The sequence below is a fragment of the Penicillium daleae genome, assembly GCF_028827525.1.
Source record: "Penicillium daleae strain IBT 16125 chromosome Unknown utg000005l_segment0_segment0, whole genome shotgun sequence".
NCBI lineage: Eukaryota > Fungi > Ascomycota > Eurotiomycetes > Eurotiales > Aspergillaceae > Penicillium > Penicillium daleae.
In genome coordinates, this window is record NW_026623153.1 from 3,412,298 (window position 1) to 3,439,767 (window position 27,470).

Here is a 27,470-nt window from a genome sequence, read left to right on the forward strand (position 1 = left end):
CAGTGATCATTGAGTGCGCTTCATATATATTGGTGATACCCCCGAATCTGTGGTTTTCTTTTATTGTTTTCTTTATATTTTCGATTTCGATTTCTCTTGGGAGGGTTTCTTCCCGGTTCTTTTCTTTCAAAGGATGCATATGGACTGGGAAACTTCTTGTGCGGAATGCTCAAGCTCGAGGCCCTTGGTGATTGGAGCTTCAGCCACTCTCATACCGCTTTTTGAGCGTGCGGTACCGCTTCAAGTAGTATCTGGAGTTTGGTTTTCTATCGTCAGTGTCCATGTTCAAAATGTCTGTGTCGAGGGAGGGAAAAGGTGCGTTCGCATGATGCTATGATGTATGACACTATTTGTGAATCGGGGAAGTGCGTCCAGTTAAGTGCTGCCCAGGGGGCATATATAGAAAAAAAAATGACATATGACCCTCGATGAATGATTTTGGTCCTTGTCCAATGTAGAGTGTCTCATAAGAGTTTGGATGTGCGGTGTTGTGGAGGGGTTTAAGAGTCTTGATCTTACAATGCTTCGACCTCTAAGAAGGACGTTAGTAAACCAATATGCTGGCGTATATTTACTTGTACAACCCAGAAATTTTACCTTTCTTCACAAATTCAGCTCGAGCGATCCCCTTTCGAATTTGATCCTCGTCCGTAAGATGTGCTTGGCCCGCAAACGCACGATGGAGCCGATCCCTGAAGTACTGATAACCAAGGGGATACTCGCGTCCTAACCACAGTAACTCTGTGAGTTTGATCTCGGCATTAGTGCTTGGAATGATTCTGCTGATGCTGATCGTAGTTGTGTGTGGTACCTTTGTAGACGTTGATGACCTGCCGACGCAGCTCGACGTTGACCATGGTTGGTACATCCGTTGTCCACTTTGATCTTAATTGATATCCTGGACTCTTACTTGTGCGACTGGGGCGCGCCCTTGGAGGTACTTGTTGTGTATGGAAGGTGGAAAGGGAGTTGGAGAAACGCCCGGCGGTTATCGGTGACGTCGGACAGTGCGGAGATGTCGGCCCGTTGTTTATCGGCTGTAAGAGCACCACGCAGAGGGAAGCTAAGTAATCTGCAAAGGAAAAGCTGGGTATCGTTGAAACTCTAGAAAAAAAAATTGAACCTCCAGTAGTCTGTCATGAGGGTCTAGCTTCCGTATCCTCAAGGCAATAAATATAGCGGACTGCTCTCTTGGCTTGAGCACGTCACGGCTACTCGCGGGGTTCTGCCCGAGCCCTCTGGCCCAAGCTTCAGGAATGCGCCTGGCTTACGATTCCCGGAGGCATCTTTCCTCTCCACACCTCCCACCATGATCCCCCGATCAGCTGCTCTACGAAAGCCACTGGTTGGCTCAATTGGACATATCCAAGCCCTGCCCTCTCGCTCTCTCTCCACGACCGTCCCCGTACACAATCCTTGTGCCTCGGCCCCAGAGAACCCCCCGGCACGACCCCATGGAATCGATCCGCGATGGCTCACCATGATGAAGCGACGAATCGGGCGGTGCATGATGTTTGGTCTCAAGCCAGCGCAGATTGACGATGCAGGCAAGATCCTCCAGCAATTGGCGCGGGATTGGCGCGAATTGATTGCCGGCAGTGAGGGATTCTTGACCGACGAGAAGAGGCGGAGCTTGTATCGGCATAACGTGGTGTGGGGAGAGATGGTATGACCCATGATCACTGGGAATGTGCGCTTGCATGGAAGATGAGAGCGTGGGGCTGATACTCGTCTGTTCAGGATATAATGGGCCACGTCAACAATGTCACCTACGTCCGATACGCCGAATCCGCGCGAGTGAATTGGACACGCAATATTGGCTTGCACATTGACCCTGCTAACAAGGACAAATGGACTAACCTGCTTAATTCAACGGGTATTGGCCTGATTCTTCGAAGTATTAAAGTTGACTACAAGTTTGTGCGTGACCATGAGACCAGAATCTCCTAGCACCCATACTAGTACTGACCTTCACTGCAGCCCATGACTTGGCCGGACAAGATAACAGTGTACCAGAAACTGGTTCATGATCCATCATCAGCTGGATCCTCGCATTCTGCATTTCACCTGCAAGTCATGATTTTATCAGAGGCCCGCCAGCGCCCCGCAGCGCGTTGTCATGAGGATATTGTCACTTATGACTATAAGAAGAATCGGAAGACCTCCGAACTGCCGCCATTTATCTTTGAGCAGTTCAAGACTATTTGGGAACTACAAGAAAAGGCAAAGAAGGATTGGCAAGACCGTATTTTGGAGATTGAAAACCAAGTGCGGACTCTCGAGGTTGAGAGCTGGGATCGGGCAGATGCGGTAGAGGATACAGGATCAGCATAAGAAGAAAGGCACTTTGATAAAGAGTGATTCAAGTGCATTGAATATATCTAGAGGTTATATGTACATCAATTCTATTTGACGCTCTCAACAAACTAACCTGAGAACGATCAACCTTGTAGACTGAGTCCACCAGATTGTTCCCTATTCAGATCACTGGCATCAAGTTATGACGCTTACTTGTAGCACTTTCCCATAAGGTGATGACGGTAAGAGCATACACCAAATGCTGCGATGAAAATACGATGAAATCCACCGTCTCCATTGGCCGGAACTTGGACGGGGGAGGGCCTCCCTTGCTCACTGTGCAATGGAGCATTCGGACGCAAACTGTTGCAATATGTCCTTCGTCAACAGGCTTCAAGGGACCTACCTACTTGCAAAGGCCAAAGGAAGGTCTCAAGGAACCGTCTTGACTCGGATTGAGAAGCCGCCAGTCTGTACGAAATCCCTGCAATAGTCTTCGAATCCTGTCCGTATATCACACCAATATTTCGTGCTAGGGCCTATAGCTTACAGTATTCTCACTCTAGAAGCCCTGAATGGTGCGTCCTGTTAGATTAGACCCTAGGTATCGTAATGAAATTTTTGACCTGGGTCAATCTGCTCTCGATCAATTCAGCCCTCAACCGCCTTTCCTTCTTCCCAGAAGCTTTGCAAAACCTCGTCATTCGTATTAATGTATCTGTATGGGCCCCTGAAGATGTGAGAATCTGATTCGTACTGACCACAGCATACATTGGAAGGTTGACCTCTCATATAGAACTACCGGCTTGGCTCTTGTCTCATGAACTTGTCAAGGAGGGCCTCCTTTTAATGAACATCATAATTTCAGAGTAGTTTTCGATAGGTTTGTTAGAGGCAGACTTAGTAAACTCCCTACTCAGTCAAGTACAAGGAAATTGTGCCTGCTCGTCATGAAATAGTGAGATTTTGATCCAAGCTCTACGAAAGTGTACCACAGGCTGACCGCGTTGTCACAGAAGTCAGGCCACATTGATAACATAATCCCCTTGATAATTTATAATAAGGGACTTACAGCACAAGAAGTGACCGATTACGCAGTCGAAATGATCAAAGTCTCTTACAGGAAATTCTGGTCACTGGAAGGCCAGCTCAATGCCCTTGGTCAAGGGAGCAATATCACCGAAGAAGTAGGTGCTTTCCTTCAAGGCTGCATTGACCTTGCATGGATTCTTTACAGTGGACGTAAGGAAATCAACCAAACACCGCATTATCATCAACTCCAAGTGAAATATAAGTAACAGTATGTAGATACCACGTCAAGAGATACTTTGATTACATGTCAGATTGGGGGAATGTTGAGATGTCGGTGGTCCTTAGTCTTTTGGCCTGTGGACCAAATCTCATACAGAAAAACCACAAGACTCAAATTCTCGGTAGTTTGTTCTGATTAGTGGTCTCTAAATTTCTGTACGTATTGATTCCGGGAAGGTTCAGTTGGCGCCTTTGAAAATGTTTTCGCATGGCGCTTCAGATATCTCAAAGAACCCAATTGTGCCACGACCTTAAAGAATGAACGAGGACTCGAAATACTACCCAAATAAGAGAATTCTCCAAACGGAGAGATGTTGTCAATTGACAGCGTGAATCATCTTTGATCGAACATTACCCCACACGGTTACCCCACATTGGGTCGGCTATATGGCATGGCCCCTGGGCCAGTTAGCTCTCCAAAATTGAGCCTTCCTAATTGAAAGCGACCATTTTTGCCCCACCAAAGTCGCCTACTCAGACTTACCTCGGCCGGAAGGTGGGCTGGGATATCCTCGATCATGTAACTGACAAACGTCGACGACTCTCATCATATAGAGCGCCCAAAGCTTCATCATACAGATTCTGCATCGTCAGTGCGTATAGACTAGCCGTTTGGGGTCTATCACATCTTCATTACCACAATGACTCAACCAACTACTTCGATTTTATCGGGCGAAACACGAACTGAGCGTTTAGCAAGCTGGGCTGCTAACCTCAAATTTTCTGATCTCCCAGAAGACGTTATCCAGAAAACTAAAGATTTCTTCGTGGACTGGCTGGGATGTACAATCGCAGGCCGTCATCATCCAGCCGTCTCGGCAATCGCAAGATTTGCATCGCAGATGGGTCCTTCCAGTGGGAAAAGCGAATTGGTCGATGGTTCCTTGAATTTCACTACCAGTCCGGCTTTCGCTAGTCTGGTAAATGGTGCATCCTCTCATGTTGTCGAGCAAGATGATCTTCATAACCGAAGTATCATGCATCCGGTAAGTCTCAGCAAGCTGATTGATTTCCCAAAGCGCAGAATTTGACTTGGATGAAGCTGAATAGTTCATAGGCAACAGTCATATATCCAGCCGCCCTTGCTGTAGCGCAAGATGTAGGTGCCACTGGTCAAGAATTCATTGCAGCTTGTGTTGTCGGCTATGAAGTGGGTTGCCGAGTTGGAGAATTTCTGGGCAAAAGTCACTACGAGGTATGTTCGGTGGGGACACATTCATATTTTGAGGCTTGAACTGAAACCTAGCCAGCGTTTCCATTCCACAGCAACCGGTGGAGTCATCGGAGTGGCCGCTGCTACAGCGCACCTCTTGAAACTTGATGCCGCTCAGACATTGTCTGCCATTGGAACGGCCGGCACTCAAGCAGCGGGTCTTTGGCAGTTCTTAATGGACGCAACACACTCAAAGCAAGTCCATACCGGCAAAGCCTGCTTTGATGGAATATTCGCTGCGTATACAGCTCGTGATGGGCTTCTCGGCACTAAAGATATTCTTGAGGGACCCCGCGCAATGGGAGCTGCACTGGTTCCGGGCACCACGAATCCCGAGGCTATTGATCAAAATCTCGGCACCGATTATGAAGTCCTCCGGTCCAGCTTTAAATGGCACGCATCTTGTCGTCATACCCACCCTAGCGCCGATGCACTTCTGAAACTCATGGAGAAGAACGGTGTTGCTTTTGAGGATATTGAGTCTGTGATCTCTAGAACTTACCAGGCTGCCATCAATGTACTCGGCATGACTGGAAGAGGAGAAACAGTACACCAGAGCAAATTCTCAATGGGATTTGTTCTCGCCATTATCGCTAAAAAGGGCCAAGCTATGATTACTGATTTTACAGAAGATGATTTGGAGGATGCATCACTGCGGGAGTTCCAGCAGCGTGTGAAAATGGAGTTGGACCCGGAGATTGACCGAGCTTTCCCTGAGAAGTGGCAGGGGACTGTCATTGTGAATACAAAGTCTGGAAAGACAATCACTGAGTCGGTCGAGTTTGCGAAGGGAGACCCGGAACTCCCGTTGACGAGGTATGTGTATTAATAATTGATGGTTGGTTTATCTTAGACTAATAGGTATTGGGTCAATAGAGACGAAATCGAGAGAAAGGCGCATACCCTCGCTGCTTATGGTGGATTTATGGACACTGGCAAGGTTAATCAGTTGATTGAAAGAGCATGGAATCTGGAAAAAGAGAACAATGTCAGTGGCTTTGTTTTCTGAAATCCAGACCTGATGCCGCAAATGGGTTTTCTGTTATTCTGGAGATGTATTAGACGGTCTCACTGTCAATAGAAATTACATGTAGATATAACAAGCTAGTCTCTCTGCCAGTTGAATTCATTCCCGTGGATGAGTCTTTCCCGATGCAATGCGCTTGGCTGAGGAGCTACTGGACTGTTTCCAGGCCAGCGATGCACTGGCAAGATGGAGCCTTCATATTGTGCAAGGTCTCCGTAATGCTTGTGATGAATTCGTGAAACGAAGATGTGAACGTCGACTCAAGCATCAAAGATCTCTTGTAGAAGGCCTATTTGGTGACGTGACACCTTCCCTCAGTGGGGTTCATTCGTTGTCTTCTGCACTACCCTCTCCACAGAATGTGCCTCCTGGCCGGGATACTGGCACGGGAATCGAAGAACCGCATGAATTGGACCGGCTACAGTCATCGGAGTTCACAAATCATCTCCGTTCTGAGGATGACGATATCATCTGGAGCCAGCTTTTTTGCAATGATACCCCGGGACTGCCTTGGAGATCGGATATCGGATCAGGAGAGCTCCTACATGACTGGGCGTAGAAGCCTTGCACTTTTTCACCTTGCACGTACTTCGGACGCACTGTAATTTTTTGATTGGCATCGCATTTTTTGCAGTACGGTTCGCTGTACTTCTAGTTGTCGTTACACTATGACTGACATCGCAATTAGCCCGATTTCCAATTCACATATTATTCTAACGCAATGTTTGTCACACGGGGTCCTTCCTCCCCAGACCCAGCGCTAAGGGAAAAGGGTAAAAATAGGCGGGGGAAGGGGTTTAGGAAATAGAAAATGGATTCACGAATGTTTTTTTGTCTAAATTTTACAGTTTGAACTACAGTGGCACCGCAAAAGTCTGTGACCCCCTAATGTACCTTTCTTTACCGCCTCTTTATAAGGGACATACCGTGCAATAATAACAGTTTTTTAGTGGTGCAGATGCTAGTTGCCGGCAGAATATTAGTGCGATACTTTAGGGGTCACAGACTTTTGCGGTGCCACTGTATCTCCCCGCTACCTCTCTTTCTTACCGCTTTCAGATATTGGATGTTATGACGTAAATCCCCCAAACCCCAAACTCCCCCTTTTCAAATCATGATGGCCAGATTTCAGGATGGGTATGCACTCCCATACCTGCAATAACGGAGACAATACGTTGGTGATAAATATGAGACGATGTCTGAATTGGCTCGAGAATTGATCTTATATTTACATTGCCGTCTATGTTGGACCGAGGTCTGGAGCTTGTTGTCATTGTGGCAATATTCCTCGGTCTCTCATTAATTATAGTGGGTTTGCGATGCTTCGTGCAGCTCTATTTGACACGTTGTTTTGGTATGGATGATGCATTCTCTGTGGTGTCTCTCGTATGTCTCCCGCTGTTTTGCCCATTTGTCTCTACGGTGGAAGTCAGGAATTGGGAGAATATTATCTAAATGCATCTCAGGTCTTCTTTATCCTAAGCTCGGTTCCTATATTCATAGCCGCTGGAATCGGTGTTTTTGAGCATGCTTGGACGAATATACAGCCAGACAATCTCCGCGTGGGACTAAGGGTTAGTACCTCAATCAACTGACTGATAAGTGTACATTTTATGCTGACAGGTAATTCTAGCTTCTCTTGTTATGTGAGACTTCATACGTCGCAGCCACCACTTTTGTCAAAATTTCTGTTGGGATATTTCTCCTCAGGTTCTGCGTCGAAAATCTCTACAAGAGAATTATCTATGCTGTCCTTTTACTTATCTCATGCTTTGGTACATTCATACTCCTGTTTCTTCTCTTTCAGTGTCGCCCTTTAGCTGCTTTTTGGGAGCAAGCCATTTCCCCTTCTCTTCATGGCAATTGCGATGCACAAGGCACAGTGGTATCTGTCTATATCCATTCGGCGATAAACAGTGCTGTGGACTGGATACTGGGTATCATTCCCGTTTTTATCGTCTGGCGTTTGCATTTGAGCTTGCATACGAAAGTTTACATAGCCATTGTCCTAGCCTTTGGCTCTTGGTATGTTTTGCGTCATACCTTTTGATTAACTATAATACGTTCCTTAGTGGCAAGCTAATTTTTCTTCCCTTGGGTTCAACAGTGCAAGCATTGCGACAGTGGTGAGATTTACGTATATTGGGGATTATCGTGACCCCAGGAACCTGTTCTACAATCACGGCTTGATAATTTGGTCGGAGCTGGAAGTTGGGATAGCTCTTATGGCGTCGTCGGCGGCAACATTCCGGCCTCTCCTCATCCAACTCAGATTGTGCGTTCGTCGATATAAATCCCAACACGCTAGTCAGGAAGCGCGCGACCAAAGCCTACAACTGGAAGTGTCTCCCTACAACCCAAGAATTGACAGCCTTACGGAGACGCAGCTATGTAATAATTGTTGAAGAGAAATTTTGGAATTACAGGCCTACTAGCTGACACCCTTGTCTATGTACAAGTTCTCCTTCGCATGCCCTCCCTATTAGTCTTTCCCCCCCCCCCCCAAAAAACGTACTAAGACGTGCAGAGCAGTTCTCCTGCTAAGGTACAGTCTGACAGCCTTGGATGGCTTCAGTCGAGGGGATCTGGCAGGTGGGGTTGGGATGATTTCCTAGCAGAAATTGTTCTGGTGCACGAATATCTCGATTTGGTGGTGGAAAGATTTTCGTCCCCAACAGCACTCGTATGGCTGATAAAGCGTTATTTCCAAACCTCAGGCCCAGTCAGATTGACTGATAACTGCAACTATTTGGAGTCTACACTCAGGCAAACGCTTTGCCAATGATATTTACGTAGTGCTGGTTGAGTATAGGCAGCGCGCGTGGTTGAGTTGTCGGCGTCGATTTGACAGATCCCTATACTCTAGATGTAAAATCCTTGGCATCAAATCAATAGTCAAAGCATGAGAGTAGACAGTTGCAGATCACCATGGTTACACGCCTAAGTTAACGCGAGGAGCGTCCCCGTAGCTTACTTGGACAATTCACCGCCACGCTATTTCAAGTCTGTAAGAAAGGCGGTCTTGTCGTGGAATGTGGCTAGCAGAGGACGCCACAGAGAATAAATTATAGTATGCTTTTGTGCTGAAGATCCGTACGGGTGTATTGCACCTGTTGTTTGAATTTTCCATCCATCTATAAAACATCAAGTGCCGCTCAGTCCAGGCCAGACCTGCGCTTGGAGACCTTACCGGAAAAGGGCCGGGAGGGGGGATCAAAAGGGACTGGAACGAGCAGAACGGGCGAAGAGATCGGCGCCGTAACCTTGTTGAACCGTTTATCGGACCCAAGGAAAATTCCGGCTTCCCATTCGGGATTGGGCGCGACCGAGGCAAGTATGTATACCGTCCAAATTGCAGGGAAAGTTTCACGGTCAGCATGGATATTCCCGTCACGCAAATGATTGCCATGATTGTAGAAGAAGAAGAAGAAGAAGAAGAAGAATAATAATAATGCTCTTCGCTCGAGCGGGATGGAAGAAAAGTCAGGGTCTGGATGGTCTACCAGTTCCATACAAAAAGAGGGCAGATTGGGCTGCGGGTGTCGATCCTTACTAATTTAGTGGCTGATCTACGACGAAACCTTGTGATGCCAAGTCGACTTAGCACTTGTAGACGGAAGTGAGGGAGGGGTTGCTGGGTCAATCGGCCAGCAGCTTGCCTGCCTGGAATTATGGAAAGATGCATCTCTCTGCGATCGGTCGTCGAAAGATTGACTGTATGACTATCCGTCACTTGGAGAACTGCGTTGCTTTCCATATTCATCCATAAAAGGGTTGCACAAGGGGGGGTGTGGATCGCATGTTGGCCATTGCTTAGCGGCGCCTCTCTCTAGGGTACGAGATAGCCGAGCATGTGAAGAAACTGGCCGCCAAATTGCCATAAAGGATGGCATGATTCAGCGATTGCTGTACAGTAGTGGTACTGTAGAGTCGGCTAGGGCCTCCCATCGGGTCGGTATGTTTGCGTGGTCTCTCTGCAGCTGCGCTCATCAGCGAGGAAATCTCCCCCCAATTGGATACTGCGCGACCTAAAGGGACTCGTGTCGCCATGCATGTCCCAAGGTTGGTGCTAGGATGACCCCGCAGGAGACAGGCTCAAGAACGGTTTGATCGTCGCTGGTTTGCCTTGGAGTCAATGGCGATCGTAGATATCATAGACATAGATAGGGTTCGCTGCCGATGGGGAGGGGTATTTATACGCATTCCAATGCAGCAACGGGACGAAGTCCGAGACTGGCATTGCGTCTTGGACGGTGCGCCACGGATTTTGAGGCGAGTGTGTGTGAGAGTCCTCTAGGCCGTGTTCCGTTTCCCGTTGAGGATTGGGCGAGAAGTTGTCGCTATCCGAAAGAGTGCAGCAACCAGGTGACTTGGAGACGAATGGGGAAAGTCCATGGTAGAGATCGACGACCTTTTGCATGCTCTGAAGTCGACCACTGATTGCCAGATGAAGCAATCCATCCCATTATTCATCATTCGGTATATCGATTGGAGATGATAATCATCTGATAGAGGTTCGTCTCAATCCAAAGTAGTCCGTGTCAAGCATTTTAGACGAGGCCATACCGCAACTACACACCATACAGTACATACGTCCGTATGCAGTCGTACTCCGTCCATACGGACCAAACAATCCTGCAGCCAAAAAGACGGCCCAATTTACCTCTCAAGCGGGCGGTACCGCCTGCCCAGAAGAGGACACCCTGAATGATCGACGGCGGCGTTACCATACGATACGCCGATTCAGTTTCTTCTCAGCCAACCCGATCCTCCCGTTACTTGCCAGCAGTTCCACCTGTGACTTTTCCTTCTTCCCCTACTCGTATTACCACTTCGATCTTCTTCTCTCTCGCTTTTTTCCTTCCCCCCCCCCTCTCTTCTTTTGATTCACTCTCCACCAACATCTCCTCGTCCTTTTCATCTACATTCCTTTTGGACGAATCTTGGGGTTCTCACTCATCTCCCACCTTTCGCCCCTCCTCCCTCCTCCTCCTCCTTCTTCTTCTTCGCCCCTTCCAGCCTGGTCCCAGTCCTTGGCCTCATCCCGCCAAGCTGACTCGGACCTGGGTTTCGGGCTCCCCTCGTCCATGCCACGCTCATCCGCTGCGGGCAGGAAGAACCAGAACAATCGACACGAGAATGGCCTCGTCGGTCCCGGCAAGAAGGTAACCAAGCAGAAGTCCAGTGGCCATCTCAACGGCTCGCCCGGCAACGGCAACGCTACCAGCTCGGGCGCCGCCGCACCGTTCGATCTTCCCTCGTCTCGTTCCACCAGTGACTCCGCCGTCAACTCTTCGACTGCCGCGTGTAAGGGTGTGGACGGGACCAAGGTTGCTGGCAATGGGCATGGCCCGGTGAATGGACATCGAGGTGTGGACATGGCGAACGGCGAAGTGAACGGCGCCACGCCGCATAATAACGGCATGGCTGGGTCGGCTTCTCGCAATGGCACTACGAAACGATCGGTTTCCAACTCTACCATCAATCCGCTTCACCTCGCGTCCACAATTCTCAAATCGTGTCCCATGTACGACACGATTGCCATTTTGATTTTTCTGCTACAACTTCCGCCGATGGTTCTGACTTGTGTGCAATTCCTGTTCGCGTCTTTGACGTTCATGCCTCCGAGTGGCGGTGCCGCCGGCTCCCTGTCGTCGAATTTCGACATCTTTCAGGGCCCGGCTGGAACGCCCTCGATGGGCACTATGATCGCCATGGACGGGTTCTGCCTGCTTTTCTGGGGTCTCTTCATGTGGACGTGGGCTCAAAACTTTGCAATTGATCTCGCCCACGTTCAGGTCGCCATTACTTTGGGCGGCGGAGGCTCCGGGAAAAACGGTGGGGTCAATGCTCTCTGTGTCGGGATTGTTCTGCTTCTTCATATCGTCCGCAGCAAAGGCATACAAGAATTTGTGACAGGGCATCTTGTATCTGCCAAACTCATTAGCCCTGATCTTCTGTCGCAGTACTCGAATATTCTACCCGCCGAACTCCGTCGATCCGAGTCGCAATCCTCGCCAAGTTGGTTACGGAGTCTGCTCGCCATTCACATCTTAGCACAAGCCGGAACAGCGATGGCGAGGAGGTCAATGGCCAGGAATCGATCACCGACACCCTCGCGGACCGGCAAGCGTGGAGATACAGAAGCGTCGGCAGGTTCACAGGGCCAAGCCGATTCTGCTCTGGAGTCTGCCGCTAGTCTTTCGTCGTCTTTCGTGGGGCCGGATGGTCAATTAGTCAAGGATGGAAAGGATCGTCTTACTTCGGCCAAGAAACGCAGGAGGCAAGCCAACCAAGTTCGAAGTCGTCAACCATTTTGGGCCGCACTCGCCAGTACCAAGGTTACAGTCATGCGAGAATACGAACATTCTCGGGTCTTATCGAAAACGGGACGTGGATTGACTGAGGATGACTTGCAGGGTGTCTCTGTCGATGATGGATCGGTCTGGATTACAGATGTGGATAGTTCTACGATCAAGTTTGCCGCCGGTGACCTTGCCGATGACTCCGTGACGCCAAGCTCGTGTGACGGCGACCATATAGATTCGGAGTTTGAACCGTTCTATGTTTGTGTCAATGGGGCATTGTGGGCAACAGCGACGATTTGCAGGGCTTCCGATTCCTCCAAGGGATCTAGTATAGTCCACTGGAAGGGAGAGATCTCCGGTCTCGCCCCTAACTGTGCTTATACCTGCTCTTTCGTGCGCAGCGATACCGATGAGGAAATTTGTGCCATGAGTGTCAAAACCCCCGCGACGACTGACATGGAACAAGGTAAGATTTCCCTCATGCCAGACATTGGGTCCCGCGTTCATGAAACTCATCAATTTGGTAGCCGTTTCCTCGGTTCCGACACCCCCACAGCCAACTTATCGACCCTCGTCCCCTACGACTACGCTGAAGAATTCTGTTATCAATGCCGAAGCCAAACTGAACGAGAAACGCTCTCGGTTGAAGAAGGCGAAGAACGACCACAAACTTCTCATCTCGAAAATTCGGAGGGAGCTAGACAATTATAACCATCGACTTTCAAGTGGAACGGACGAGAATAGGCAAAAGCAGCGTTCGCTCCAGCTCGAGCGAAATATTCGGCAAACAGAGGAGGCAACTGCGGTGTTGGAGGAGCAACTAGACAACATGGAGAACGTGCCAGAAGAGGAGATGGAGGAATGGACTGCGCAAAAAGCCGAATTCGATCGGGAATTGGAGCTTTTCAACCAGATCAAGGAAGAGGTTGCCGAAGCTCGCCTTGCCTCGGCCCAGCAAGTGGCAACCTTGGAACAGGAGTTGAATGTGGTGGTGCAGAAGCGTGAGCGTCTTCAGAGCCGTCGTGTCCGCGTCAACGAACAATATGAGCGCATCATATCGGCCAATGCTCAAGGGCTGAACGAAAGAGAGCGCCGCGCGGCCGAACAATTTGCCCGGGAGCAAGACCACGCCAAGATGGAAACCAATTTCCACGAGCAGTTTGCAAGCATTAGCCAGTCTGTGCAGGACTTCCAACTTCGCACAAGTCAACTCTGGCAGCAAGCTTCGGCCATTGAACAGTCCATCCAACAGCAACAACAGCAGATGCTCCAAGATTCTGGTCCTCTGACTCCCGAGGGCAATTTGCCGGGCACCAATCCCGTCATCGAATCTACAACGACTACTGGACGAGCGTTGTTGGGCCTCAGCTTCCCTCCTCTCAAGTCTAGTCCACTCCAGACTTCATCTTCGCCTGTTCGTGCTTCGTCGTCGCATCCAACCAGTCCTGTGCAGGATTCCACTTTCGTGCCTCAGTTTCCGGCGTCTCCTCTCGGCAACGCCGGTTCTTACTTCGTCACTGACCTCAGCAGCCGGGATCGTTCGTTCTCCAATCGCTCCGCTCGCAGCAGTCAATATGGCTCGGATTTCTTTGAGTCGCATCGACTACCCGCGCTTCAGATTGAGCTGTCCGACATTCTTTCCGAGAAGCAGCAACGCTTCGGGTCGGATGGCAACGGTTTTCTGCAGCACGGGGGTCGTCCTGTTCTGAGCCCTTTCCAGCGTGCCGCGAGTCGCGTTAGCGGAGCTGGTAGTGGCAGCGGCAGCGGCAGCGGAAGTGGCAGTCCCAGATCGACACGTGAGTAGGATATCTCGAGGTCTCCAAATTTTACGTCTCACATGAGATGGCTTTCCATAGTCTCATGCTGAACTTGATCTCGTGTGTCGATGTCTGGGCTCGCACGTCCTACCAAGTGGCTCGTCTGAGTCGTTTGTGCCTGTGCTTTGCACTCTGTTCGGTTGGATCATCGTTCATTAGCACCCAAACTCTGTCCGTTCTTTACAATTCACCTATCCTTACCGGGTCGCATCGAGACGGTCTTCGAAAGTATTCTCTGACCATTGCGAGTCGGACAATCCCTCGCGGTGAGTTGACGACGTTGTATAGTCGGGTTGAAGTGAGATGAATCGCAGTTCTGTTCTTAGAGACCAAAAAGCTTGTTCTATACTATTTCGGTTGCTGTATATCGTTCTCGTAGGCATCCCTGTAAATTCATATTTTGCCATAACGTAGAACCTCGCACAGGTATCGTTCCACCGATGAAGAGTGTCGATCTCGTGGCAAACGGAAAGTAAGGCACAGTCAAAAGACGGCAATATCTTTGGATATCTATACAGAAAGCTAAATGTATGTCCAAAACGCCAGCACCGTGTATGGTATATGTACAATGCAATGCAGTCCGCTCCAAAAGCCACTGCCGTTGCTAAGCCCTTTATAGAGTGTTCAGCTCAAATTTCACCACCCATCTTCCAGAATTTGGTATTGGCATAAGTGAGACACAGATGTTCCGGTGAATGCTCATCTGGTGACTCTGCCACACAGCTCTGGCCAGGGGGCAAGTTCCCCGAGCTTTCAATAGCTCGTAGCACTGTGCCAAGCACGATTGAGTGATCATGCACATCAATCTTCTGCGGATGAAGCCTGCACTCAAACACAAACGGGAAATCCAAACGCTTCTCCATGTCTGACCCTCGTCGCCTCAGGATAGGAAGAGGCCTCTCGTCTTCTCCGCCGAGCCTCTGCTCAGCGGTCCAAGCGCCAAATTCGAATTCTCCATGTCCACTCAACATCGATGCAAGGGTGGTGTTTCCCTTGGAGAAATCTCTAGCTAGAGTTGCGGTTGCCGGACTTGGCGCGAGGAGATGCACTAGGAATCGGCCTGAGGCGAGTAGCGCGTTGAGTGTTTCGGAGGGTCGGCGGACGTTGAATGATATGACTGGTTCTGGAGTGAGAGTGACTGTGTTGAACGAGGAGACGGTCATTCCGCGGAAGGATGTGGTGTCTACGGGACCGGTTGGATCGGTGGCTGTTATGACGGCGACGGGGTAGGGGACTCGGCGCATGAGGAGGCGGACGTGTTCTGATATTGATGATGCGGAGGAGGATTGCGAAGGTTTTGTAGATGGTGGTGGAGTGTGGTTTTTGCGGGAGGGCAGGTGGTCGCTACTATTTGCGTTTTCTTGTTTCAGAGGAGATGCGACATTGCTGATATGTTGCAGGTGCCGTAAGTGGTATGGCGTAGATAAGGATTGAATGGAGGAATTGAAGGATTTGCTACTAGATACCCGGTGTGACAATGGCTCTAAAGGATATCAGTCAGAATTGCAGCACAAAGTATCCTGTAAACGTCTTGAGAGACTCACCTCCGAGGCCTTGCCGGGCCGCAAGTCGCGGGAGTGATAGCTTCATGCTGCCGGTCTTGACGGGCCGGAGCACTCGCTAGTACTCGGAAGATAAACCCAATAAGTTGGCCTGCACAGATTCAAGTGTTATTTTCGTTCTCTGGAGTAGAGACCCGAGTCCGCGCAAACCAAGCATGCGTTCACATTTCAAGGAAGGCCGCCCGAGAAAATGCCCGGGGGCTTACATAATCCGCGATAATTCCCAAAAGTTTCTCTGCGCCAGAAGAGTTGGATAGCATCAACTCAGTTCTGCTCTCCGCAACCTCCCCACTCCAGCCCGCCTGACATTCATCCAAGGGCTGTAGTCTCTCCCATCTCTCAGATACATTCATTGCGGTCCGCGCTTCCCTGTGCACAATGTCAATGCACACGTCTCTGCGTCGCTCCGCGGCCACGATATCCAGCTCAACATCAACCATCCTCCCTACCCGGCTGCCATCCTCTCAAATCAAGACCACAACCTTCGTCTGCTCGCAATGCCGTCACGCCACACTCCTCCGCCGTCCTAAGCGGCCCTACACTTTCACCCAGCTCGTCACCCTCTCCGATGGTAGCGCCTTCGTCCACCGCACCACCTCGCCCGCCCCCGTCTACCGTTCCACGCGCGACACTCGCAACTCGCTCCTCTGGAACCCATCCAGCAGCAAGCTGATGAACGTCGAGGAGGACGAGGCTGGACGCCTGGCTGCTTTCCGTGCGCGCTTCGGTCGAAGCTGGGATGCTAACGCCCCAGTCGCCGAAGCTGCGCCTAGCGGAGATGCAAAGAAGGACGCTGCGACTCAGAAGGCTGAGCAAGAGGCTGCTCAGGCTCAGGCTAAGGCCGATCAGGAGGAGGAAGATAACTTGCTGGATTTGATCAGCTCGTTTGGCCAGGATGAGCCTCAGCTCTCTGGAAAGAAGAAGAAATAAATGCCTGCATATGAGCCTGGAGGTGATTGAATTGTCACAAGCGAAGGGGCTTTCTTCCTTCGTTGTACTTAAACCGGGAGTTGGGATTTTGATTTTTGTCTCATTTATCTTGTACAATACACATATATTTTCTTTTCACTGGGCATGGATGGCTTGCTTCGACTATTTACCATCATAAACATCATAGCGGTACTGTGTTGCGACATGGTCGTCCCTCAGCAGCTTTTGGCCAGGTCCATATATCCTCTCGCGCATAGTTCCGCTCTCTCCCTTGGGGGCATATATACCCCTTCGACGTAATTCGGGCACCAAAAGCTCCACCACATCTTCAAATGTCCCCGGAGTTTGCACGTACCCGATATTGAAGCCATCTAGATCAGCAACCCGAACCCATTCTTCGAGAAAGTCTGCAACGGTGCTCGCAGTTCCAACTGGAACAGGTCCAGCACCACCGATGGAGATGTGCTTCCCAATGTTTCGTGGCGTCCATTCAGGCACATCTGGGCTCTGATACGAGAGCGTGTTGATGGTTGAATGAACCCGTGCGTCAACATGAACGTCAGATGGCTTGATAGGCGTGTCTAGATCAAAACGGCTGAGATCAATGCCACTTCCACCGGAAAAGAAAGCGAGACCAGCCTCTTCACTGGCGTTATCAAGTGCCTCGCGGTATTTTGCCTGAGCTTCCTCCTCTGTTCGGCCAATGATTGGAGTCAGAATGGCAAAGACCTTGACAGATCTTGGATCACGCCCGGACTTGGCTGCTTCCTCGCGAATTGCCTGGATTCGAGGAGCGAGAATGTGTGGAGATGGAGCTGATACAAACACACCCTCGGCGTGTTTTGCCCCGAATGCGACGCCGGCTGGAGAAGTACCCGCTTGGAATAGGAACGGAGTGCGTTGAGGGGATGGATCTAGAATGTGTGGACCATCGACTGAGAAGTGATCCCCGTGGTGATGAACGTATTTGATTCGACTGGGATCTGTGTAGATGCCTGTCTTTGCATCTTCCTTGAGGGCGTCATCTGCCCAACTTCCTTCCCAGAGTCTACCCAAGGGAATGAATGAGCAACTGTGAAACCCAAGACGTTTTGGTGTGAACTTACTTGTAAAGCACTGTCAGGTACTCATCCGCAATCTCATAGCGTCTGTCGTGATCAATGAGGGGCAATCCAACCTGAAGTCTTTAGTATAAGAGTGTCGTGTGTCAAAGCCATACAGAACTTACAGCTTTCGAAGCAGAAGCTTTCCATGAAGTTACAATATTCCATCCAAATCGACCGTTCGTAAGGTGATCCAAAGTTGAAAATCTCTTTGCGACAACATATGGAGCTTCATAGGATGTAGACGTGGTAATAGCAAACCCAAGGTTCTTGGTCACTGATGCCATGGCAGAGATTGGCTGGAGACAACCGTTAGCAATCAAACATTCACAACTCTCGAATTCTTGAGTAGGTCTTGCTCATCATACAATTGCAGGATCTCCCATTGGATATTGAGCTGCGTTACGAATAGCCGGCTCTGCACTTCCCTTGTAAGTGTCATAGAGACCGAAAGTATCGGCGAGAAATAAGGCATTGAAATCTCCTTTCTCCAGAATCTTGGCTAGGTCAGTCCAGTATGAAAGATCTCGTCGCTTTGTCGCCGATCGGTCGGTAGGGTTCTTCCATTGACCGAATGACAGATGGCCGACTGTGAACATGTCAAAGCCGTTGAGATAGATTCGTCGTTTTGGGGTGGGGTTGTCGGCGGTCATGTTGATGAATTCGAATTGAGCAATCAGTGTTATGTGTGATTGATGGAAGTTTCAATATCTAGTGAGGGAATACAGTACTGTGTCTATTCTATGGCTGTAACACTAATGGATCGATTTATACCTTTCTCGGAAACCCCTCTCAGCAGTATGCTGCCATTGCCATGCAAAAGCACGAATCTCGGTCCCCGCTGCTTAGATACTAGCAGACATGAGCTCGGATCCATTTGAGAGAATTTTGAATGTACCAGCATCTTCCTCGGAAGAAAGCCGAATAACGTGTACTGCAGGGGGATCGCGTCATGCTAGCTTGGGTAAGATTGGAAGGCGAATGATTGGACAGACTGGCGGACAATGTATCACGACTGATATGAGCCATTGGGTATTGTGCTTGGAAAATACTTGTGTCTCACTCAGATGGGAAGGACTAGCTTTGATGAGGGCTTTTGCTTTCTAGAGACCCCAAGGATTGATTGAGTTCTCAATCGTAGGAGATTGACTTGCACCCGAAGTCAGATCTCCATTCTATTGATCTATGCCAAAAGAAATACATGCTTCCTTTTCAAATCTTGCTCCGGCGGAGCTGGAGAGTTTCCTCAAAAGGGGCTTCTGCCTTGCTCCCATCTCCCAAGCTCAAAGTCTGCTCAAGATGCTCTTCAGTCTCGGATTCGTTAAGTGCAGCCTTGAACGCAGCCTCGACGTCGTGCTCTGATAGCCACTCCGTGTTAGGGCGTTTCTTCATTCTAGCAACAAGTGCCGCATCCTCTTCTTCAAACGACGTAGCTGTTGACGTCCGCTGTTCAATCTGGTTATGCACGATACGCAATAGACGTGCCGTGTGCGGCTGTCTCGTCTTACTATACAGGGCTAACGCCCTTCTGATCTTCTCAAGTGAGTACTCCAGTCCTGTTGATGAGTTGATCACATGCTTAAAAGCAAGGCCAAGGGCAAGAGCGTCGTCCAGCGCCAACGAGCCACCGGCAGCGAACGCACCACCATGGGCATGTGCTGCGTCACCTATAAGAGTAACACGAGAGCCAAAGACCCAAGTCGGAAGAGCATCTCCTGCAAAATTGGGATATAGATTGGTCGAAGGAGTATGCTGGGTGAGGGCCCAGACGGTTGGGTTCCAGTTCTAAGAATCATTAGTTCATGTGCCTCGATTGGCGGAAGTCTCAAAGAGGACGTACCTTGTATCTCTCTCGCAGAAATTCCACATTGCCTTTTGAGTTCCAAGAAATGCTCCGCTCAATCTCTTCTGCGGTGCGTGGATCATCATAGGCACCCACGGTGGTATATTGGCCCTTGCCTGCAGATTATAAGATTAATATGGGTGCTGGATATATGCGTGGTCTCAACGTACCAAGTCGAGAGGCAAAAAAATTGTCTCGCGGCCCCCACTGCGTGACTGTGAGTATACTTTCGAAACACTTATGTCAGGATATCATACCCAATGCATTGAGTCAAGAGGAAGGTCAGGGATCTTGCCCTCTACTAGAGATGCATCGAATGTTGCTCTCATAAACACCTTCCCGCTGAATCGAAGCTTATAGTCCGGAATGAAAGATTGTCTCACGGGCTTTAACTGGAATTAGCAATCTTCAAACAGATCTTAACCAGTCACAACTAACCGATCGAATCCCATCTGCTCCGATCAATACATGACCGTGGGCACTACTCCCATCTTCGAAGTGCAAAGATACACCGTCATGAGTAGCTTCTGCCCGTTTAACTCTTTTATTTAAGTGGATAATATTTCGTGGAACATGCTCTAGGAGAGCAGCATGTAAATGGCCGCGGTGAAAGCGGGTGGTATGATGACGGGGATCGGGAACATCAGTGTGTGTATCAACGGAGATGACTTGATCTGTCTTCCAGTGACTAGGAGAATCATCTGTGAGCATGTATCTGAATGCGCCACTGATAGACATACCGGAAGATCTGTGGAATACCACTGGGTCCCCTAAATCCCACCTCATCTGTCAGAGCACTATTCACGCCGAGCTTCTCCAAGGTTCGCATGCCCTGTTCAAGCAGCCAACTTATTAGAAGGACACTAGGACAGCGAGAATGCTCAAACGAGTCATACATTCGGACTGAGGGCAATACTGGCTCCAATTTCTAGAAGCTCCGGGGCCTGCTCATAAATCTGGACGTCCACGTTAGACAGGCCAGAGATGCGCCGTAACGAGATTGCTGTTGCTAGCCCTGCAATACCAGCGCCGGCAATCAACACTCGAAGGGTATTGTCTTGGTCGGCCATTTTGATAGAGGTTTAAACACAGGATTCAGTCGTAAAAGGATGTTGAAAGGGCAAAAGAGTCTCAATTGATTTGATGGCTAGCCACCTTGTATCTAAATCAGGCGCCCAACTCGTTATCGCGACCCTCGGTAGGAAGCACGTCAGTAATGCAGGTTAAGGTTAACCAAACCCCGCGATGGCGACTTCAAGCGTGCTTTTGACATCGACTGACGCATCTCCCAGCCCTAACACACTCGCCGGAATCTAATACTCGGGAAGTGGTATGCCGTTTTCTTGTCCTTTATTCTAGGAGAAGAAAAAAGTGCGCACTTATACAGTAGTGTGGACTTTTAGCATCTTGGCTTATCCCATTGCGTCGGGTAAGTCCCGACACGCATCAAAGACGATGGAATCTTGAGAAATTGCGTAATATTTGTCGCTTGGACGACAGCGGAGATAGTTCGTAGTCATAAGTATAGGTATATTCATCTATTTATTATCGGCCTTCGACAGACTTTTCTTCCCCTAGTCAATACATGAGACTAGAATCATGACGCTTCATCCAACAAAGTCAAATATAGCAGCTACTGCGCAAGCTAGGAGTGATGAGGATGTAACCGATTTCACTAATGCACCCAAAGTCCCTGATCAATTTGCAGACGAGAGTTTCAAGCTGTTCTCCAAGATCCAAGTCACGGACCCTACACCCGAAGAAGGCTATCAGATCAGAAAGAAGTGTCTATGGCGGATCTTACCTTTCCTCTGTATCGGATATCATCTGATGTATGTAGATAAGCAAACAGTATGTGACTCCCTCTCTTGAATAGGATGACTGGAAACTCATAGTCCATTAGTTAGGGAGTTCTGCCATCCTTGGTATTATGAAGGATGCACATCTGAATTCAAACCAGTACAACTGGCTCTCATCGATATTCTACTTTGGTTATCTCCTGGCAGAATGGCCTCAGAATTGGGCTTTGCAGAGGTTTCCAGTGGGCAAATGGTTGGCTGGAAATTTGATCGTTTGGTATATCTGCATTTAACTACCCTTCCACTAGAGTACTGACTAACAATATCAACAGGGGCGGTATCACTCTCTTACACATTCCGTGTAATAGCTTTGCCTCTCTGTTCGTTGTGCGCTTCTTTCTAGGGCTAGCGGAGGCATCAATTGTCCCAGCGTTTCTGCTTTCCATGTCAATGTTCTTCACCTACGGCGAACAGGCCGTGATGATGCCTATTATGTGGTCCATTGGCAATGCAAGCCCTATCACATCAGGTCTATTGTCTTATGGTGTTCTATGGATCAATACTGGAAGCTTTTCGCCCTGGAAATGGTTCATGGGTTTGTGATTTCCTCAACGCAAATCTTAGACCGGACTGCTCACAGTTTCTAGTTATCACCGGCGTTCTCACCATTATCTTCGGTTTCTTTGTTTACTGGCTATTCCCAGACAGTCCTCTCCACGCTGATTTCTTGACGTACGAAGAGCGTGCAAAGGCCATTCTACGAATCAAAGAAAATCATTCTGGCATCGAGCAAAAGCTTTTCAAGAGATACCAGTAATAGCCACCCTTCTTGCATCAGCAAAAAAGGCTCACACTAATCGAAATGTATAGATTCATTGAGGCTATCCGCGATCCGAAGACGTGGATGTTCTTCCTTCATGCATGGTCTCAAGAAATGGCCAATGGAATAACCAATCAGTATTCTCTGATCATCAATTCCTTCGGGTTTACTGTGCTTCAGACAACCTTGCTGGGCACTGTGACCGGGGTTGTATCTTTCTTTTCCTTGGCATCCGCTGCGATTGCACTATATCACACCAAGGTAAGATCCCACTAAATGTGTTGAGAATAGGCTGAACTGATGATCTAGAATTGCCGGGCCTGGATATCGCTCATTGCATATATCCCAGGTGCATTGTCGAGCATTCTTCTACTAGGTTTGTTCTTTTGCCAAGAAACGCCCAACTCGAACTAACTCTTCTCTCAGCTCTACCCTGGTCAAACCGATGGGGTCTCATCAGCGGGGTCTGGATACGATCCACGACTGGGATACCCTATGCGGTGGTAATGATTTGGGCCGCCAATGCCTCCGCAGGACATACGAAGAAAACCACCGTGATTGCTCTATACCATATTGGCTATGGGTTGGGAAATATCATTTCGCCCCAGCTATTCCAACCTCGCTGGAAGGTAAGCTTCCAACTCAGCCCGACGGCTTCTGCTATGAAACTGACGAGTGACAAGCCTCGGTATCGGCCTACTTGGATTATTCTACTTGTGGTGAGTTTGAACGTCTGCTTCGAGAGGAAGCGTCACTAAACTTTCTGAAGGTTGCTGCAATTTTGCCATCGATTGTCATCATAACACTTCGAGTGTACTTGAGTCGAGAGAACAAACGCCGAGATAAGCTCGAGGCAACCGACCAGGTGAATGGAAATGGGATTATTGAGACAACCGACGCAGACGGGGCTTTAGTAGCGCGAGTCGTGGACAATAGCCAGATGGATCTGACCGACCGAGAGAACTTGACTTTGTAAGTGTTTCTGGCCAGCTAGCGTGCCTTTGACTAATTGTAAAACAGCCGATATGTTCTCTGACTTTCGCACGACTCTGATTTGAGGGCCGTCTATAGTCCTAACGTGGCAAGAATCTATAGAGATACTACACCGAAACCGTGGAGGGAGTGTTTCATTTAAGTTTCGAGGTGATACGGGTGGTTTGTTGCTGGCCATGCTAATTAAAGTCAAGTCGAAGTCCTTCTTGACGGCGGACGATCACTGTGATGTAAATGGTCGCTTCCCTCAAGACACGAATCATTGTAGACGAGAACCTTTGGTCTTTCCTGAACACCCATACGCTACTTCATTTATCACGATCTATAGACCAATAATGAACAAGCTAAACGAGGTCAACGAAATGGCGGATATACCCGATCAACCGCACATTCCAACACGATTCATGATCTTTTCTGATACCCATAGAATGAACCACGTATTGGACGGCTTCTCGAGAAACTACGCAGACGTCGTGCTTCACTGCGGAGACTTTACCAGGAAATCCAAACTAAACGAGTTCAAATACACCATTCAGTCCCTTCAGGCCATGAACGCCCCGCTCAAGCTCATAATAGCCGGCAATCATGAGTTCACTATGGACATCCCAGCCTTTCGTCAGAGAGTGAAAGAGGCCAACCCGCCCTTGGGTTCTGGCCTTGTTGAAGAAACCTACGGCTCAGACGGAGAGGCAAGACGACTATTCAGCGAGGAAAAAGGCATCACATTCCTGGATGAAGGCACCCACACATTTCGCCTGAGAAACGGGGCGCTTTTAAAGATCTACGCCAGTCCATATACCCCATCATTGGGCGATGGAGGATTCCAGTATACCCCAGATCGGGGCCATGACTTTTCCATCCGCAATGTCGACGTCGTGATGACACACGGTCCGCCAAAGGGCATTCTGGATAACAGTTACTCCGAAGCACACGCCGGTTGCCCCTTCCTATTTGAGGCTGTTGCTCGAGCGCGACCGCTGATGCACTGTTTTGGGCATATCCATGAAGGCTGGGGTGGGAAGTTTATCACATGGCGACCAAAGATGAGCCCGAAGCCTTCCCACTTGACGGATATCTATAACCAGGATTCTCATGTGATAGAAAAGCTTTCTACACTTTAAGGGAGAATACCGTGGCCGGAACTTGCTGCGACGAACAATAGCTCGGTGAACACGCAGCCTCAGAAGACTCTGAAACAGGGTATGCAGACTCTATTTATAAATGCAGCTATCAAGGGACGCGGTAATCGTCCGATACAACCACCGTGGCTTGTTGACCTCGACCTCCCACCAGCGCCTTATGGGATCAAGTGTGACTTTTTCGGAAAGGTCTATCCCAGTTCATGGAAAGAGTTGAAATCTTGTCAGACCGCGGGCTTTAGAAAGCACGTTGATACCCGGGAATTGTACCCTGTTAATACCCTAGTCACTGATTTTACCTCCAATAAAGCCAGCCACCGTTTGGATGTTCTATTTCGTCACCTCGTAGCTCGACATATTGAAGTTCCAGGGCCCTTTTTTATCGTTGTATGAGCTCGGCTCATAGATTTCCGTGGTGGTGATAGTTGAGAGGAATTGGCCTTGCAGATAGTAATGCTTGGGATTCAGACCAGGGCTAGAAACATAATAAAGAGGCGACTAGAACGATACGTACAAATGCATTCCTAACGAAATTAGGGCTCTCGCTCACTAGCCCAAGACTCTTGGTAAAAGACATGGTCAGGAGTTAGTATTAATGCTCAAAAGGCCAGGAAATGTATTGCCGAAGCCTCAGTGCATCTCCACCCGGGCCATACTGTATCTTGCCTGGATATTTGGATAAAGTGGATCTTTCAATTATCATCTGAAACACAATTGTGGTATCTGTTACAATACGTGAATAGTGGTATTTGAATGGACTTTCGGAATCAACAAGACAAAGAAGAGATAAGGGGAAAGAGCTGGCTGAAAACAATCGTTGGGTTGTACTTTGGAAAGGAAGAGAGGATAGGGCGAAGAAAGTCATTCCTCAGTGAATACAGATCGGGCTGGATAATGTACATTCCAGCTCATAGGATTGATTTGGTATAAGGCGTCCGCGAGCGAAGACAGTATCATCATTCTTCGTCTTGGTCTTCAGGCGCTGCTGCAGGCTCAGCGGCGGATGTCGTTGACTCGGGCACGGGTGCCTCGCCAGTCTCACCGGGCCCAGACTCAGGCACGTAATATGGTAGACCGTCCTCCCCAGCGTCTAGACGGATGAGGAAGGTTTCCCAGAGCTCAATCAACTATAGAAATGGGGTCAGTTGCAGATCCACGTCGTTGGAAACGTGCAATCGTTCTTACCTCCTTTTGAGCCTCAACGGCACTCTCCAGGAACGTCTCCACACCGGACTTGAAGTCCTCCACCTTCTCCTTCTCAAATCTTTGCAGCTCGTTCCGCATCAAGCGACCCATATCTTCGAACAAAAGTCTGGTTTGGTGTACCTTGCGCTCTGCATCGGCAACATCGGCGTTGGCCTGGTTCAATCGATCTTGCTGAGACTTGCCCTGACGAAGGAGCTTTTCCTGGGTGTTTTTGCGCTTCTGCAGATCCGACTCTGCAGCGTGCCAGCTGTGGAAGGCCTTTTGTCGTTGGGAGAAAGCGGTCTTGACGCTACCAATCAGACGAATGTATTCATCAATTGTAATTCCCAAAGTCAACACATCCTGCTGAGCTTGACGTTCGTAGAGTTCTTTAATTCGGAATTGAAGCTCGGATAGACCGTCCAAGGGAGATGCCAACGCGGGGGAAAGCTCAACGGCAGCCAGGGCGTGAAGCGAGCTTGAGAAATCGCCTGCAGCCTCAGAGAGTCCTTTGCGTTGCGCGACCACCGTGTCCACGGATTTCAAGAGTGCCTTGAGCTGATTCTCAAGCGCGTCCAAGTAGATCTTTCGGTCATGGAACCACTGTGTAGAGTCAGAATATGAGTAAACTTGCCCAGTAGTGTCAATGGAGGTTACTTACGTCGTCATGCTCAACAAACTTGCCGCCTCCACCAACCGAGATACCGAAGCCACTAAACATGCCCTTGCTCTGTCCAAGATCAGGCTCCCGGTTCTCCTTATTCTTAATGTCCACGTTAAAGGCTTCACTTTCAAGAAAGATCTTCAAGTCGCCGTCATGCTGGAGAATCGGGTGGGCAGCAATCTTGTTCAGCATGCGTTCGAGCGCTGCTCGTCGCGACTCGACGAAATTTGTATCGAACCGCCCCACGGCTTGCTTCTCGGGCGGAGGAGCAACGACCACACCGGGGTTGTTGTTGTGAAGGGAGTTGTATAGCCATAAGAAGTCACGATACCGACGGCTAACCGCGAACTCAGGCTGACGGTATGCCTTGGATGTCGTCTAGTATTTCATCTGTGATCAGCTTTAACTCTTCAAAAATCATCATCCTACACGCCGGGAGACATTAATACCTTGGTCCGAACTTGATAGACAATGTGACTGCTCGTCAGATCTCCGACTTTGTGTGGGTCTCCAACGCTAATATCAAATGTGGGCTTCGCAGCTTGCTCAATGCTCATGCTTGGCTGCGTCTGCCGCTTAGGTCCGTCGACATCGGCGGGAGGCTGTACAGGCGGAGGGCCACGGAAACCGGCGCCATCTTCTTCAAGTTGTACCGAGTCGGCAAGGCCAGTAGCGCCTGGTATCTGGGCGAAAGTCGAGGGCGGTTGCGGGCTTCTAGCGGCAAGCGCTTCTTTCTGCGGAGGGGCTGGGGCTTCCTCAGTAGGAGTTGCGGTTATATCGGGGGTCGATTCCCCGAGCGGGCCCAGAGGGTCAACGGTGTTGTCGACGGCTTCCAATCGTGTCGCTTGCGCGCTGATCTTTCGCGTTCCTCGTGGCACTCGTCTTCCGGGTGTCCGGACTTCGGGGCTTCCAGCTGATGGCGTGGCCTGGCCGGGAGCTGCAAGGAGAGACAACGCCATGGTTAGTGAGGGGTAAACGTTTATGGAGGGATTTGAAGGGCCGAACACACCATTATCGTGGGTATCCTGCTTCGCTGCGGCATGGCTAGTCACCGACCGCGACGGCTCATCTGTAGCCTAATTAGATCGCAATTCAAAGAGCTGTAGTATCATGACTGCCTACCGCCCCACGGGGAATCTCCAGTGTCAAGGTCCATTGTTCCCTAGCAAGTACAGTGAAGGGAGTGAAAGAGGTATCAAGCGATTGAGTCAAATATCATGCGCCCAAGGCTGGTTCAACAGAAGCTCCAAGGCCTGGGGGACTGGGGAGGTTGGAAGCTGGAAGCTGGCAGTTGAGGTGGAGTGGAGGATGATCCGCGCCTCTTAGTCACTCACGGGATCTCCAGCAAACCCCCAAGGTCCGAGGCGGCTGACAGTCTTATGCTTTTATCACTCATCGCATTGAACTCTTGAGTATTTTAGTTCTGCTGTGCCTTGCAATGATTCTATATGTATCCCA

The 27,470-nt window shown here is 49.4% G+C and overlaps 12 protein-coding genes across 12 annotated transcripts; 6 read left to right on the forward strand and 6 right to left on the reverse strand.

Moving 5' to 3' along the window:
- Positions 1–199: 199 nt before the first annotated feature.
- Positions 200–878, reverse strand: N7458_005407 (electron transfer flavoprotein regulatory factor 1; the record flags this gene model as incomplete). Its single annotated transcript, XM_056908789.1, has 4 exons — positions 200–331; positions 520–532; positions 576–741; positions 812–878. Coding segments are annotated over 4 exons (378 nt in total), but the record flags the coding sequence as incomplete, so codon positions are not given.
- A 431-nt stretch (positions 879–1,309) lies between these two features.
- On the forward strand, positions 1,310–2,334 carry N7458_005408 (thioesterase family protein; the record flags this gene model as incomplete). Its single annotated transcript, XM_056908790.1, has 3 exons — positions 1,310–1,666; positions 1,741–1,920; positions 1,981–2,334. 3 exons carry the CDS (start codon positions 1,310–1,312, stop codon positions 2,332–2,334), a joined length of 891 nt encoding a protein of 296 aa, XP_056767408.1.
- Positions 2,335–4,250: 1,916 nt separating this feature from the next.
- Positions 4,251–5,831, forward strand: N7458_005409 (MmgE/PrpD family protein; the record flags this gene model as incomplete). Its single annotated transcript, XM_056908791.1, has 4 exons — positions 4,251–4,595; positions 4,667–4,804; positions 4,860–5,638; positions 5,699–5,831. 4 exons carry the CDS (start codon positions 4,251–4,253, stop codon positions 5,829–5,831), a joined length of 1,395 nt encoding a protein of 464 aa, XP_056767409.1.
- A 4,150-nt stretch (positions 5,832–9,981) lies between these two features.
- Positions 9,982–10,269, reverse strand: N7458_005410 (uncharacterized protein; the record flags this gene model as incomplete). The annotated part of the gene is made up of 1 exon (XM_056908792.1): positions 9,982–10,269. One exon carries the CDS (start codon positions 10,267–10,269, stop codon positions 9,982–9,984), a length of 288 nt encoding a protein of 95 aa, XP_056767410.1.
- A 667-nt stretch (positions 10,270–10,936) lies between these two features.
- On the forward strand, positions 10,937–13,961 carry N7458_005411 (uncharacterized protein; the record flags this gene model as incomplete). Its single annotated transcript, XM_056908793.1, has 2 exons — positions 10,937–12,623; positions 12,685–13,961. 2 exons carry the CDS (start codon positions 10,937–10,939, stop codon positions 13,959–13,961), a joined length of 2,964 nt encoding a protein of 987 aa, XP_056767411.1.
- A 642-nt stretch (positions 13,962–14,603) lies between these two features.
- On the reverse strand, positions 14,604–15,564 carry N7458_005412 (flavin reductase family protein; the record flags this gene model as incomplete). The annotated part of the gene is made up of 2 exons (XM_056908794.1): positions 14,604–15,457; positions 15,519–15,564. 2 exons carry the CDS (start codon positions 15,562–15,564, stop codon positions 14,604–14,606), a joined length of 900 nt encoding a protein of 299 aa, XP_056767412.1.
- Positions 15,565–15,914: 350 nt separating this feature from the next.
- Positions 15,915–16,466, forward strand: N7458_005413 (mitochondrial 54S ribosomal protein bL31m; the record flags this gene model as incomplete). The annotated part of the gene is made up of 1 exon (XM_056908795.1): positions 15,915–16,466. One exon carries the CDS (start codon positions 15,915–15,917, stop codon positions 16,464–16,466), a length of 552 nt encoding a protein of 183 aa, XP_056767413.1.
- Positions 16,467–16,628: 162 nt separating this feature from the next.
- Positions 16,629–18,222, reverse strand: N7458_005414 (LLM class flavin-dependent oxidoreductase; the record flags this gene model as incomplete). The annotated part of the gene is made up of 4 exons (XM_056908796.1): positions 16,629–17,514; positions 17,573–17,643; positions 17,695–17,868; positions 17,938–18,222. The coding sequence occupies 4 exons, from the start codon at positions 18,220–18,222 to the stop codon at positions 16,629–16,631; spliced, it is 1,416 nt and encodes a 471-aa protein (XP_056767414.1).
- Positions 18,223–18,781: 559 nt separating this feature from the next.
- N7458_005415 (uncharacterized protein) lies at positions 18,782–20,482 on the reverse strand (the record flags this gene model as incomplete). Its single annotated transcript, XM_056908797.1, has 7 exons — positions 18,782–19,354; positions 19,410–19,528; positions 19,583–19,619; positions 19,670–19,798; positions 19,851–20,100; positions 20,153–20,244; positions 20,309–20,482. The coding sequence occupies 7 exons, from the start codon at positions 20,480–20,482 to the stop codon at positions 18,782–18,784; spliced, it is 1,374 nt and encodes a 457-aa protein (XP_056767415.1).
- Positions 20,483–21,011: 529 nt separating this feature from the next.
- On the forward strand, positions 21,012–23,067 carry N7458_005416 (uncharacterized protein; the record flags this gene model as incomplete). The annotated part of the gene is made up of 10 exons (XM_056908798.1): positions 21,012–21,263; positions 21,316–21,488; positions 21,544–21,806; positions 21,859–22,024; positions 22,082–22,292; positions 22,341–22,407; positions 22,458–22,660; positions 22,715–22,750; positions 22,801–23,003; positions 23,052–23,067. The coding sequence occupies 10 exons, from the start codon at positions 21,012–21,014 to the stop codon at positions 23,065–23,067; spliced, it is 1,590 nt and encodes a 529-aa protein (XP_056767416.1).
- Positions 23,068–23,359: 292 nt separating this feature from the next.
- Positions 23,360–24,145, forward strand: N7458_005417 (metallophosphatase domain-containing protein; the record flags this gene model as incomplete). The annotated part of the gene is made up of 1 exon (XM_056908799.1): positions 23,360–24,145. The coding sequence occupies one exon, from the start codon at positions 23,360–23,362 to the stop codon at positions 24,143–24,145; it is 786 nt and encodes a 261-aa protein (XP_056767417.1).
- A 974-nt stretch (positions 24,146–25,119) lies between these two features.
- N7458_005418 (sorting nexin 1) lies at positions 25,120–27,168 on the reverse strand (the record flags this gene model as incomplete). Its single annotated transcript, XM_056908800.1, has 5 exons — positions 25,120–25,290; positions 25,349–25,951; positions 26,010–26,390; positions 26,462–27,081; positions 27,135–27,168. 5 exons carry the CDS (start codon positions 27,166–27,168, stop codon positions 25,120–25,122), a joined length of 1,809 nt encoding a protein of 602 aa, XP_056767418.1.
- Between the last annotated feature and the right edge of the window lie 302 nt (positions 27,169–27,470).